Source organism: Ambystoma mexicanum, chromosome 13, assembly GCF_040938575.1.
Source record: "Ambystoma mexicanum isolate Mex_15411 chromosome 13, UKY_AmexF1_1, whole genome shotgun sequence".
In the NCBI taxonomy this organism is placed as follows: domain Eukaryota; kingdom Metazoa; phylum Chordata; class Amphibia; order Caudata; family Ambystomatidae; genus Ambystoma; species Ambystoma mexicanum.
In genome coordinates, this window is record NC_090938.1 from 388,864,096 (window position 1) to 388,878,739 (window position 14,644).

The following is a 14,644-nucleotide window of genomic DNA, read 5'->3' on the forward strand; positions in this document are numbered from 1 at the left end:
GCCCGTGCAGAGGTAAGATTTTAAGATCCTCACGATTGTGAAGGTTGAATTTCTAGCATGTGGCATGGTGTTCAGGGTACTTTCTTCAGGCGCCATTGATTTACTCTGGCTATCACAAGAGGGGGCACCTGTGCCATTTTGTTTGGCGGTTCAGTGCATCTGCTTTCAGAAAGCAGATTTGGCCAGTAATTCAGCTCTTCCTTCCCAGCCTCTAAACTCAATGGAATTTTATGGACAAATACATTGCAATACGTAACCACATGGTATGTCTACAGAGCGAGCCAGATACATTTGGAGACCTGTAGTGCTCTGTAAGGCAAAATGCATTCTAGCAAATCCTGCATGGCTTCTACTACGTGGGAAGCAGTGTGCATTCTAGGACATTGGATCATGAAGTCCTCTGGCAGACACTATACCGAGCATGGAATATTGTGTGCTCAAGAGACATAGCTACTGAAAAACAAAGTGCTTTGTGGAACATGTAGTCTGCCTTCTGGCTGGGGACGGGAGCTCTGTACTGTTTAGGCAAAATGCCAGTTGGGTCACAGCCTTGCTATGCCATAAGCCATCTGTTTTTCTGTGTTGATGAAGAACATTTCAGGACATGTAACCCCAGGAATGCTGACAAGTACACTTTGGGACGTCTTGTTGGAGCAGCTATACGGTAGGAGGAAGAGTTTCTTCCAAGAGAGTCGCATTACTGCGGTGGCAACTGTACTGGTAAAAGCAAGTGCATGTTGGGCGTGGCACCCAGAATTGTAAGCAGGGGTGGCAACCCACCATACATTCTGGACGAGCCAAGCCAGTCCAGAGAAAAACACTGAACACTCCCTCAGAAGCAGCAAGAAGCTGAGGGGAGCGATCCCAGGCTGGCTTTGATGTCAAATGGAAATGTGGTTTCCCTGCGACAGCTTGGTTCCCCAGCGTGTATGCCCCAGAAGCAATGCAAGGCCGGGGGCGTTTTGCTTGCCCAGCCTTGCATGGCCCATTGCGAATGCAAGCTTGGTGGGTGGGGGGGGGGGCGTGGCAGGCCTGAAAGTGCATAGGAGCACTCCTGCACCTCTGTGCACAGACAGCCTGGGGCAGCCATTAAGCGCAGAGTGCTTTGGCGTCTCCACGCACGTGCAGGAACCTCTCACTGCTTACTGGTTCCCGTTTTGTGCTGTGCGGAGCTAGAATGCCTTTATGGCAGATTGCTTAAGAATAAGAAGTGTTCGGATTGGGGCTGAAAAAAAAAAATTGATTAAAAAAAAAAAAGTGCGTGTGTGAATGGAACAGTGCGTGGGAGGGTGTGCATGTGAATGAACGAGCGTATGCATGTGTGAATGAGGGGGATGTATGCTGTATGAATGGGCCCGCTTGTGTTTGTGCCAGTATGTGGCTAGACTTGCCTACATTGGGGCTGCCAGTCTGGATATATTTTCTTACTGGACATCAGTAGTAAAGCCAGCATGAGACGCGATGGTACACGACTAGACTCCTCTACATGGTACAGTTAGTCTGGACAGGTTTTCCTACTCGCGCCCCAGAAGCATGTTCTCACGTGCAGATAAAAATACTGTCATTTATTGACAGAGCCAGCATGGATAGGTTTTCTTAAAGTATCATTATGTGCAAAGCAAACGTGTATGTTCTCATATGGGAATACTAACATGTACTGGTGCAGGCCATAAGGAAAATATTGTTATACTGGCATCATGAAAACACTCCTGCGCACTGTTGCTGACTTGAGTTAGAAACCCAAACGGAAACTGGCTTTTTACCCAATATTTCACAGAAAGTGTGCTGGAAAAAAAAAGCTCTATTGTAATCTATTATTTTAAAAAAGTTCTCAGAGTGGGAACCACACTTTCCCCCAAACTTCTTTTGGTTGACTTGGGAACTAGTGCTATGAACTGCCAAGCCCACATATTTGAGGGGAAATGTCCGCCCATCCAATACATTTTTTTATAAAGTGACCAGCCTCCACTGATGTTAGGGAGTTCTTTGGACAGGTATAGGTAGGGTGCATCCTGGGGCATGAAGTCTTGTAGATAGGTCTTCATCCTTACTGACGCAGAGTGCATTCTGTCGTATGGAGGCATACGAGGCAACTGTACAGAATGTTGGGATGGAAATGAGTATATCTCCATGACCCTAAGCGCTTTCTGGTGAGGCGAATCCCCTATGAGGTAGTGTAGTGTAGTGTATAAGGAGGGCGAGCGGGGGGGGTGGGGGGGGGGGAGCAACCGCACTACGAAACTCAGGGCGAAAGCAATATAGCACGAACAGCAGATGCATGGCATTAGGACACACAAAAAGAAATGCCATTTTGTAGTTATGGCGAAAGCACCGGCTTGCAGGACCGCGCTGCACCAGCAGAGTTCCATGGAAAGATATATTTCACTAGACCCAACATCATTAGGGCAGAATGAATGCACACTGCCAGTTCCCACACAAGTCCACTCAAAGCCCTCCCTCCTCCTCCACCCCCCCTCCCATGTCCCTTCATGGTTGCAAACATTTAGTATCTTTCAGAGGAATGCGCCCTGCAAGAGTGTGAGACAACACCAGGCTCCACAGCACCCATTCATCACCACCAAGCTGCCAGCAGGGCTCTAACCCACATCCAGCCAACCCCACATCAGTGACCCGACCCCCACAGCCCTGCATTTCATGATAAGCGAGCTGCCCCACCCCCTGTCCTAGCACAAATCAAGTGTCCATAAAAGATCTAAGCATGCGCGACTGTTCACCCCCAGCATAAAATACATCCTTTGTAACACAAGGTAAAGGGAGGGACACATTTAAGATCAAACCCATGGTTGAGACCATGACTGCATTTCATCCTCCCTTCCCCCTGGCACCACTCCCCGCGCCACACAGGTGTATGCCAGAGTGATATAGTAAATAGGCTTAGCATGCTAGTTTAGAAGCAACACTATATTTTATGAGTGACCTGACCTTCACCAGACTACAAGATGAGCCCAGCAGACCCACATGGAACATGACCGACGGTGGAAGAACCAACCAATTGTAGCCTGGCATCTCATATGGAGCAGGATCATGTATACTGCCCGCCCAATGAAAAGTGCAAACTTGGACTCTATATGAGATTTCATCAGTTGGGCCCTTCCAATGCACCGTTATATCTTGTGGAACCACAACGTTCTCATGCAGCAGAGTCCTTTGCTGATATTTGTATTCTGTAATATTAAACCTTGCAAAGCTAACTCCTGGCTTATTTCCCTAGAGGGTTGGATTTACTTTGGAATGTGCATAAAAAGGGACTTGCATTGAGTGAAATAGAATGCTTTCTGGGACATTTGGTGTCATTGGGAGCTATACACTGGGCGAAGGGCATGTCTTACATTGCTGCAGTGCCATGTTTTGATTGGCATCTGTACTCCATTGGGGGGTGTTTTGCAACCTGTGGCTCACCAGTTGTTTTGTACTTCAACACCAGATCATTCACCATTGATATGCTGGCTAGGACTGATGGTAGTTGTAATCCAAAACAGCCAAACGGTTACCTTCCCCTTCCCACCTACACACACACACACCCCCACCATGCATTGGGCAACAAGATGTCTGTAATGATAAGTAAATTGCATAGTGTCGAATGTCCTCCCCATCTGCCCCCCCACCTTCGCCCTTTGGTAGTGTCTGCCCTCATGGCTGGCTCTCTTGATTATTGCAACGGTCTTACCTGGCTGAGCCAGCTTACCTTCTCCAATGCTTGCAGATCCTGAAGAATAGTACTGCCAAGGTAACCCTGGGCGCCCCATCTGCCTCCCGTCTCCTTACCTTGCTTCATTGGCTTCTGGTGGCCAAGCAGAGTGATTTTTTTTTAAGGCCCTGTGCATTGTTTGCCGGGCCCTTCACCAGTCTTGGCCAGAGTACCTGTTAAGACGGATTTCTGAACTCTGTCCTGGCGGCGCAGAAGTTCAGAAGGCCAACCTAATTACTTGGAACAGGGTAACCTCTGGACAAGCCAGACCAATCAGGGTAGCGATCGCGGCGGTCAAGACTAGGTCTCAAGAGGGGTGAGGGTGACTGAAAGCCCGCAATGAGCAGACAAAGCAAGGACACTTACAAACTACTCCAAACAGGTGTTATATTAAAAATATATACACATTTATTCCAAGGCCTTTAAAACAATGACCGTAGCGAGAAATCACAATACAACTCTAGTAAACCAACACATACCAAACCAATACAATATATATACAAATACAAACGAGTCTAAAGCGTTAGATGCACGAAATGTGTAGTCCACCTAGAAGGGAAGGAAAACAGGCAGTGCGAAATAATGCTTAGACCCAGTCCGCCTTCAAAGGCACCTAACTAAAAGGAAGTCCGAGCCCTACGAAGAGTGGAGCCTTGTGCTCAAAAGTACCTGCACACGCTGGTGCCAAGGGGCAAAAAGGGGAGTCTCTTCGAGGCAATCGGGCAGTTCAGTCTAGTGCACAAATGAAGAAGAACAGAGTTCCGCGACTCAAGCGCAGCCTCCACTGTGGGCAGAAGCAGATCGCGAGTATGGAAAGGTGTGCTGTTTTGACACAGCGGGGACAAGCTATGGGCTCCTGCAGGAGGGCGACCAGTTCCTAGCTATGCTACTCACCGGTCCCCGATGCAAGCAGACCCAGGCTTCTCTGCGTCAGTTTCAGTGCTAGCAGGTTCAGGAGAGCAGGGGACGTCTCGTCGTCGTGTAGATTCTGCAGCAGCAGAGTTGAGATAAAGATGTCCCAAACGAAGTGAACCCGCACAGTTTGTTACCACAGCAAGGCAACGGAGCGGCCGTGTGTATCTCAGCCAAATGTACACTACTCACTTCAGACCTGGGAACGCCAAGTGTACGAATCGTGTGAGAGTGACAAGGACTCGAAATACAACACAACCTGGCGGCGGTTACAGAGCAAGACTCCTGTGTCTGCTGGATGGCCCAGAGACACTTCCGAAGGCTTACGCGCAGGAGATGGTGAAGATGCCGAGAATAGCTGTCCCCGCTATTCCAAGGGTCGAAGTACCAGTACAGGCCTTCTGGTTCGATCAGAGGTAAAAGGGGTTTCACAAAGTGACAGCAGTGCAGAGGAGCAGTCCTTCAGCGGGTCACCAGCGATTCCTCGGTTCAGCCTCTTGGTTGCAGGATACTTGGCTCCTGTATTCATTCGTTCGTGAGAACTCAGGAGATCGACATGGTAGTGGCGTTTCCAGCCCCCTCTTATCCACGGTTCCCTTCGCGCCAAAACGGAGGGGACCCAATGGGAGATCCGCTCATCAACACTCACACCATACGTGGACCTATCACGGACCACGGTGGTCCCAGGCATTTACACCACCCTAGACTCTCTGGCACCCAGGATGTGTATTGGGACCAGACATCCCAGCCCACATCCTGGAGGCACACACAAGGCCCGTAGAAGCCTGCGAAAGCATCTGTGTTTTGCGGGAAAATACATGCCCAAATAAGGAAGGCCCCGGGTCGGCTCGACCTGGGGAAGGTGAAGGGAGCAAGACGGTCAGCGGACAGGACAAAGGAGCCTCGTGGTCTGGCCATTTTGGGAGCCAGGCCACCATTTTGGGCTAAGCGCGAGAAAGGCGCTTAAAACGCCAAAAGGAGCTCAAAAACACAAGAAACGATCGCTGCCACCATTCCCGTCCGTGAATCACTTGCACCGATCAGTTACAATCCAAAAAGAGTATCTAGGGCCTGTAGAAGGCTAGAGACCCAAGAGAGCAGTAACTTAGCTTACAGTGCCCTCTTGTGTCATGTTGCACGAAAGCCGCAACATGATAAAGAAACTACGGAAAACAGCGTTTCCCGGTACTGACTGTCTTAAGGGCATGTCAGTTTCCCCGTAAGAATGGAGCGAAAGCCCAGAGGAGTGCGGCAGAAGGCTGCACTTCTCTGGCAAAGTCTAGATCATGGTGAAAACAGCAAAAAGTTTAGGGGTTGCCACATGGAAGGAAAATTACCCACAATTACGAAATCTTTCCTAACAGTACCTACAGGTCACATTTTTCCCCTACGTCCCCTCACGCAGTCTCCACTTCTCTTTGGCCTTTCTGATCTCTGTTGCTCGATTTAAGCACTCCCGTGTTGGTCGGCACTCCTTTTCAGTGGCCGCTGCTTGACTCTGAAAGGCCCTTGCTCTATCCCTTCATGAGCTGCGTGATATTCTGCCATTTTGGCGTACCCTTAAAACACTCTTTTTCTAGCTTCCCTGTCTTCCTCGTGCAACTAGTCTGTACAGCACCAAGATGCCCTAGTTGGTGAACGTGTGCATCATAAGTGTTTTAACTCTGTGCAGATGGATCAAGACGTAATCTTGAGAAGCCATTTTTATTGAGTTGTGTATTCTGGTACACCTAGTCCTGCGGGTACGTGATTAATAAGATTCAATGCATTCTGGGCATATGTTTTAATCAAGACAGGCACCATTATGGGACATTTACTTCTGTTGCTGCATCAACACCGATATACATACTATTCTTAGACTACATTGGGTTATACAAAGCACATTGATGGTACACATGTAATTAGGGGGTAGGACTTTAAGGGATGGGTGCTGCTAGAGTGAGGTAAACTTCAGGTAAGTGTGGTATGTTTTGTGTACTAAGAAAAGTAAAGGAACAAGCAATCTGGCATGTTCAGGGCAATCGGCTCACGAGTTTACGTGCTCGCCCCAGAAATGTTAAGCTTCAGATACTGGTAGCAGCGACTCAGCCCTTTAACCTTCGGGGCGGGGGAGGGGGGGGGGGTCAATAAATGAAATATTAGAAGGAGGAGCACTATATTAACATATAGGTGATATGAGTACACATTGGATGGGCAGGTTCGAAAATGAGGGGAGCCGTTTTGCTCCTGCTTGCGGCCTACAAGAACCTAGTTAACTGATACCACCAACTACTAGGAGCTACTTTTGGCTCCCCGGGCCGACTGATGCCAAACAATCTATGTGAATTTAACCCTGTGTGTTTGGGACAATTTATAAATAGACATTGTTATGTCCTGTGTTTATGTTCATGGGCGGCAAGGAAACGTGCGCGACCTTTGTTATGTTGTAGGACCAAAATGATGCTGGGCCACGTATGTGGGTGGGGCGACCACCAAGATTTCAGTCTCAAGCTGAGATTAAAGAGATGAGGTTCATACCTCAAACCTGTCTCCGTATGTTAATGTGCAGCCGCGTTTTATTGGAATTGGACCACCGGCCCAAATAACAATGGCAACGAAGATTTAAGCACCCGTGCGTGCCGCAGTACGGGCTGTTTCTACTGCCTATGTTCCCTCACATTTCTGCCTCGACCGATGTCGTGTGACTGCCGGCTGTGACGTGTGATTGTCCCGCCCCCCAGCCCCAGTTATATCCTGCAACCCTGTTCGTCGAGCAGGCACCAGCCGCCACTTATCTGCGCTCCAGGGCGCTGTGTACTCCGAACCAGGCAAGATTTGCAAATATTGCGCTTGTGGCCTGAAATACGTGTCTGCAGAGGCCGGTCAGATCCAGTCCAGGGCACATGTATTGGAACCATAATTCACCAGACAACACATTCATACACAGCGTGAGGACTTGAGCATGCTACCACACAAAAGGTAAGAGCGTGCACACGCTACCAGTTTACATGCACAGCCTCAGAATTGTACCTGCAACGCCACAAGTGTTTTCTTTCCTTCCCCTCTATTGATTTTTAAAATGTCGGATCATGACAGTGTTAGCAGCACCTCGGCCCAGACGCCGCCCTCCCCTGCACCAGCACTACCCACTAGTGAGGAAGAGGACCACAGTTTGCTAGAACTAAAGAAAGTCCCGCCTTTCGATACTCTGATACCAACAGCCTGGTACCACGCTGGAACAGATGGCTCAAGGAGCTTAACATGTACATCGACGCCACTGGAGTGCGGGTGGAGCATCGCCTCAGGGGCATATTGATGCACTCCCTGGGCCCAGTTGTACGCAATATTGTGTTTGAAATGCCTGAAACCACCACCTACTCATTCCATGGCATTATTGATGCACTAAATGCCTATTTTGCTACACTAAGAAACGTGGATTATGAGCATCACATTTTCCACCCAGGAGAAAGGTAAAACCTTACATAATTTCGTCATGCAGCTACTCAAATGTGTAAAATACTGCGATCTGGACTACTTAAACAAGGAAGCATTGAAATCACAAACGATCGGTGGCTGCGAATCAGCTGAATTTCGCAAGAAATTATTACAAAAGACCAGATCAATGGATGAAATATTGCAACTTGCCAGGGCTGACATGGCGCTCTCCTTACAAACAGGATCTCTGACAACATCAAAATCACACAAGGTGTGCTTACTGCGCCCATTTGTCAAACACTGTTATCGCTGTGGTTGTAATTTCCCGCATCTGGGCCCCTGTCCAGCCACTGGACACACTTGTGACGGATGTGGTGGGGACCATCACTTTCAGTCAATCTGCAAAAATGTCAAATATCTTCAAAAAAAACCGCATATCAAAACACCCATAGTTGGAAGAGGAAAAAGTCTCTAAGACAGTCAAAGGAGATCGCCCACCAACAGACGAAACCGATCGTCTAACAGACAGCGAGAATCCCTGCACAGTCAGGCATCAGCGAGACAGAAGGGGTGAATCCCGCCAGAAGTTCCACACCGGAAGACACAAAAAGGAAGTCAACTCGTCAGAAGGTGAGATACATAGAAGTCTCACTGCAACACCTCTACAATTCTGATTCATCATCCTCCAGCGGAGACCGCAAGAGCAGATATGTGCACGCAAAAAGCAACAAACAGCCACTGAATATAGTCCAACACTACAAATAAATGGAAAGGTCCAGGAATTCCTAAAATCAACACTAGTGTCACTGTCAATGTGGTGAAAGATACATATCACGGACTAGAGAATAAGAGCACCGAAAACAGCAGACATCTATCCCTATGGAGCAAACACACCTCTGGAATGCAAAGGCATGTTCAAAGCCACATGCACCTACAAAGACAAGACAGCAAAATTAAACATGTATGTAGTGAAAGGTGAGGTACCAGGTGGCAGCATTCTCAGTTTCAAATTGGCCATACAAATGGGACTGGTACACATAATGTACCAAATTATGACCGCCTATAGAACAAGCCCGAATTACATGATATATGATAGTCAAGATGTTCCCTGCATTATTCAGTGGTTTGGGACGTCTCAAAGGAAAACAAATCAAACTGCATATCAACACAGATCAATCCGATGGCACAGCACTACCGAGGGATCCTTTTGAACATACAAAAGCAAGTACAAGATGAACTCCAAACACTCACACAAGATATCATCAAACATGCAACTGAACCCATGCCTTGGGTCTCACTCACTGTTCCAGTGCCCAAGAAAGAAAGTGATGGACGTATTTGCATATGTGTGGACATGTGGGCACCAAACGTGGCAATCGAAAGATAAAGACATGTATCCCAGAGATTTACTGACATGATGCACCTGCTGCAAAGGGCAAAAGTCTTCGTCAAACTAGACTGAACGGCTATCCCCAACTTGAACTACACCCAGATTCCCGCTAAATTACTAAATTTTCCATCCATCTTGGACTCTTTCGCTACAAACAGGTCAGTTTCAGGGTGTCCCCCGCAGCTGAGATTTTCCAAAACGAGATACATCAAATCATTAAGCACATTTCTGCAAGTTCTAAATTACAGCAACAACATTATCAGTCTTCAGAGCGGCTCAAGGAGCACATGACAATGCACTACGCCGAGTGTGCATGACACTAGAAGAGGCCAATCTTACCCCGAATGCACCAAAATGTGCACTTAGCAAATCCACACTAAAATTCGTCAGACGCATTCTTGCAAGACGGTCTAAAATCCAACCCTGACAAGGTGAGAGCACTGTTTGAGACACCAACACCCATGTCAACATCTGCTGTATGGTTGTTTCTGGGCATGGCCAGCTATTGCACAAGATATATACAGGATTGAGACACCAAGACCCACGTCAACATCTGCCGTATGGTTGTTTCTGGGCATGGCCAGCTATTGCACAAGATATATACAGGATTTCGCCTCTGTCAGCACACCCATACGGCTCCTCAGAGGAAAAGGACAGAAATTCGGGTGGTCAAAAGACTGAATAAGCATTCCAAGTGATCAAAACACGCATGTCCTCTGCCTCATGCATGGCATACTATGATCCGGACATGGAAACAAGAGTTGACAGTGGACACAAGCCTGGTGGGTCTAGGGGCCATCCGAGCACAATTCAGACCGGATTCATCCTCCCGACACATCTACAAGTCGCAGCCTATCTTCGGCGGAATGCGCATACTCCCAACCAGAAAAAGAAAGCCTGGCAGTCGTATGGGCCTGCAAGCATCATCATTTATTCCTATATGGCAAGAAATTCACCATCGTCGCGGACCAGGCGCTCACAACAATATATGGAAAATCAAATGCAAAGATGCCACCTTGCATTGCATGCTGGGGACTCCACTTATAAGAATACTCAGTAGATCGACCAAGAAAGGACAATAATCGAGCAGACTTCTTATTCCGATACCCCCTACCCACAAAGGAAAAGACTCAATCCACCAAAGTGGACCAATATATCAATGACATTGTAATCAATGCTCTCCCCAAGTCACTCACTATGCAAGAAATTCTCTACAGCATGTGTCAGGACCCAATACTCATGCAAGTAATGGACAGCTTAACCTCAGGAAGATGGCACAAATCTGACTCCGGGGGAGCGTGTACCCCCGAAACAGACCGAAAACTACTCAAAACATTTCACCTCCTAAGGCATGTTCTATCCATCTCGCCAAACAGACTACTGCTAAAAGAGAACCTGATCGTAATACCAGAAACACTGCATGACAGAGTAATCAGCATGGCTCACACAAGAAACAGGGGAATTGTATCTACCAAAAGGCAACACTGTACAAAAAGGTGTGGTTCCACACATGGATGCAAATAACGAAAAAGCGCTTGGAAACTGCATCACTTGCAAGGCGGTAGCACCGCGCACATTCCCAGAGCCATTAAAGATGACACTCATGCCCCTTGCAACGGAAAATATGCCCTCGTCGTCCTGAATGAAACGTCGAGACTCCCAGAAATACATCTAATACACTCTACAGCATTCCATGCTGCCATCTCAGCAGTAGTTAAGACATTTGCGGACTATGGCACCCCAAACATCGTGAAATCTGACAATGGCCCACAGTTTAGTGTTTTGCAATGTTTGCACAACACCTAGGATTTCATCCTCAGAAAAAAATACACCTCTATGCCCGCAACGAAAGGTACTGTCGAAAGATTCATGGCCAACCTGAAAAGAGCTCTACAAATATGATCCATTACAAAGGGTTGTTATTATGATATGATATGGTATTTGTAACGCGCCTATTGCAAGCCATATGCACCCTTCGCCACACAGATCCACTGTGTGTGACCATCCGAACTGACATTTAGCAGAACCACGCTACCACAAAGCTCCAAAGAGGTAGTGCCGGACACTGAGGTACAAGCTCGTAACAGAGATGAAGCAAGCAAGACAAAAATGAAGGCATATGCCGACACCAGGAGGAAAGCCAGAGAACTAATTATTACAGATAGGAGACCAGGTACTAGTACGACAAGAATCCAAGGAATCGCCTGCATTCAGTTCAGAAACCTTGACGTGACGCACATTAAAGGCTCCATGGTAACTGCGGTGAGCCCATCGCCAGAAACTCGTTACCAAAAAAAACTCAAAAAGGAAACGCAACGAGACGAACAGCACACCGCACCAGTGGAACAACCCGTCCTTACTGAAAGCTCGTCAGACAGTTGCATGTCATGGATGGAGACACAGACACCAATGACAGTGAACGAGAAGAATGCAACCCAATAGCCAGCAGCACTTCGAAAAGAACAATTTCTAGACCAATGAGATGGATTGAAGAAATGGGCTAGAAAGGGGAGATCATCCTCTAAGTGGGGGACGGGAGGGGGGGATGCAATGTTGTCCTGTGTCTTCGTTCATGGACGGCAAGTAAACTTGCTTGTCATTTGTTACTGTGGTAGGACCCAACAACGATGGCTCACGTGTGTGGGGAGAGTGACTGCCAAGATTTCAGTCTGAAGCTGAGATTAAAGAGATATGGTTCATACCTCAAACTGGTCTCTATATTTTATTACACTGCTGCACTTTATTGGAATTGGCCCAGCATAACAGACATTAGTACACATCTATACAACATTTAAAGCACAAGGGGACATAAATAATAGTAAAAACGTAATGTTTACATTGTATGTGGAAGTTCGATTTGCAGAACGCTATGCACTAGTTCCTCGTTCCCCATTGGCAGCTCGTGGTGACCATTTAATACTGGATACCCAAGAGCTGCTTGTAGCTTTCGCTATTGCAATCTTAAATTCGACCCCTGGATAGGAGTATCCAGGCAAACAAAGATGTGCCTAGCATGCCAGGCAACATTGGACATGGCCAGCAATACATACATATGTTTCCACATGGCACGTGATGGCAGTACCTGGATATGCGAGCCTGGAGGGGAAGTCAGGCCTACAGGCATTGTCAACGCTTGTTTAGCACCTCTGCACAGTGCATGATGGGATTACCCTGTCTGTGTACAAGCTTGCTTTTCAGCCATTTGAATCAGAGAACGACGACGCATCGTGATTGTTCACCCAATGCGTCATGGCATTACCCAGCCTTGGAGAAAACCAATTTCCAGTGTGCACTCTGAAGCAGGTTTACACATTTGGACATGTATTTTTTAAGAAACACGTTGGTGGTTCAAAGGGGGGGGGGGACATTCTCCAATAGAACTGTCGGGTTACTGCGTTATATAAAAAACCCTAACATAGCACTGCGCCCACTGTGGTCCCTCGTCGTCTTCTCACCCTGTTAAATGCAAAAAGCATACAACCCTCGCCACGCACCCAGTGGGGCATGATGGTAAACAATGGCTCCAATTGGTCGAAACACAAAAGAGAATAAAAGTAATACACACTATTTAAAATAAATGTTGACGCAGCACTTACCGTCATGGCCCTGAGCTCCCAGCTGGGGACGGGGGAGGAGGCTGGGCGCGGGGCCCTCAGCGTTCATCGTCAGAGAGGTGGGGTAGGCCGGCTGCCAGTCCCATCCTCTAGTCTAACCACTCCTGCGGTTGGTGTGTGGCGTCTCTCCTGCTTTGGGGGGGGGGTTGGTGGCACTTGAGATTTGGCGCCCCAATAACCTTGCAGTGGGACAGGGTGGTGGGTCGTGCACGCAATCCAAATGAACCACTGTACGGGAGACAGACCGTCCAGTGCCTTTCAGAACCGCTACAGGCAGCCCCAAAGTTTTTTTGGGGGGGTCCCTAATTGAAAGAAACAAAATCCTGTTCCGCCTTTCGCAGCTTAATTCAGAAGGACACTGCCATAGTCCTTAGAAGACGCCACAACTTAAAGTTGAAGGGGGGCTCAGATCGGCGCCAACAAAGCCGCTCTTCCAGAGGCCTTTTTGCGACAATTAAACAGCTACGAGGGGGGAAATGAACGAAAAATCCGTAGTAGAAGTTACTTTATAGAAAACAGGCGTGAACAAAGGACGTCTTGAAAGAAGGGGCTCTCGAAACGGGGTTACAGGCCAGGCTGGGAATCCGGAACCGGGACGAGCAGAGAAACGCGCGTCCACGCGTCAGCTTCCACGGCGGCGACAGAAAGCCCGGCTCTGGCAAAGGGTAACCGAGGGCTGCCGTTCCCCTCCAGGCCTCGGAGTAGGAGTGCTCTCCCGGCTCTGATTTCAGCTGAGCTGGGAGTAGGAGGGGGGCGTGTGGCGGCGGGGGAGAACCCGTGGATGGGGGAGGGGGCATCGGTAGTGGGGTGGACCGTGAACTGAGGGTAATTGAATTTGCTGAGGCCTGGTGTACAATTTCAGGAACAGGATTGTGTCCCTCTTCTCTGCCCCTCCTTTCCCTTCTCCGCTCCTCCTTTCCATTTCGTCCTCCTCTTCTACCTGGGATCAGGGTCCTAGTGTCCTGACCGCAGAACTACTGGCCGTGCTACAAGAGCACATGACCCAGTAACGAGTGAATTTTAAACAATAATATGTTTTTATAAACAACATATGAGCCTGTATCGACGATCGTGATTTTGTCCCGAATTGAAATATCCCTCTGTTATGTGTACCCTCTCCTCGTCCTATACAAATCCATCTCCCTGCTACCCAGTGCTCTCTTGCAATGGCAGATTTAAGGCATGCAAAGGGCCTCATGGGCAAAAAGGACGTAGGGCTCCAGGTGGGCGGGTCATGGAGGCGGAGCCCAGAGTGCAGCGTTGTACAAAGGTGAACTTTAGAGACAAATGCTACATTTTTTTGAAGTTGTGATTTTTTAGTGACTAACTCTAGCTGGAGGCTGCCTGGCCTCCTCGCCAGGTTTTGCCGTCATTGGTGGTAATATTAAATTATCAAGCCTGAACCCAATGTTGGAAATTATAGGGTCCAAGGCCATGGGCAATGGGAAAGGACATTACAGGAGGTGAAATCACAGGATAATTCATACAGCATGCAGTGCATGTCCCAGGTGTTCCTGCCCCACATGCTTGAAATGTCACTGAACATCACATACCGGGTTTGTGGGTGCTGCTTGTGGCACTTGAAATACCCCTTAACTCCAAGCC

General features: G+C 48.1%; 1 protein-coding gene across 2 annotated transcripts in view; it reads right to left on the bottom strand.

Moving 5' to 3' along the window:
* EFS (embryonal Fyn-associated substrate) overlaps positions 1-14,149 on the bottom strand; it is a 143,783-nt gene extending 129,634 nt beyond the window's left edge. The window contains exon 1 of one of the 2 annotated variants that reach the window (XM_069633949.1): positions 13,022-14,149. In XM_069633949.1, coding sequence (XP_069490050.1) covers positions 13,022-13,027 — 6 coding nt within the window. In that variant the 5' untranslated portion in view covers positions 13,028-14,149. The remainder of the gene's footprint in view (positions 1-13,021) is intronic. The other variant, XM_069633950.1, reaches the window with a different exon arrangement.
* Between the last annotated feature and the right edge of the window lie 495 nt (positions 14,150-14,644).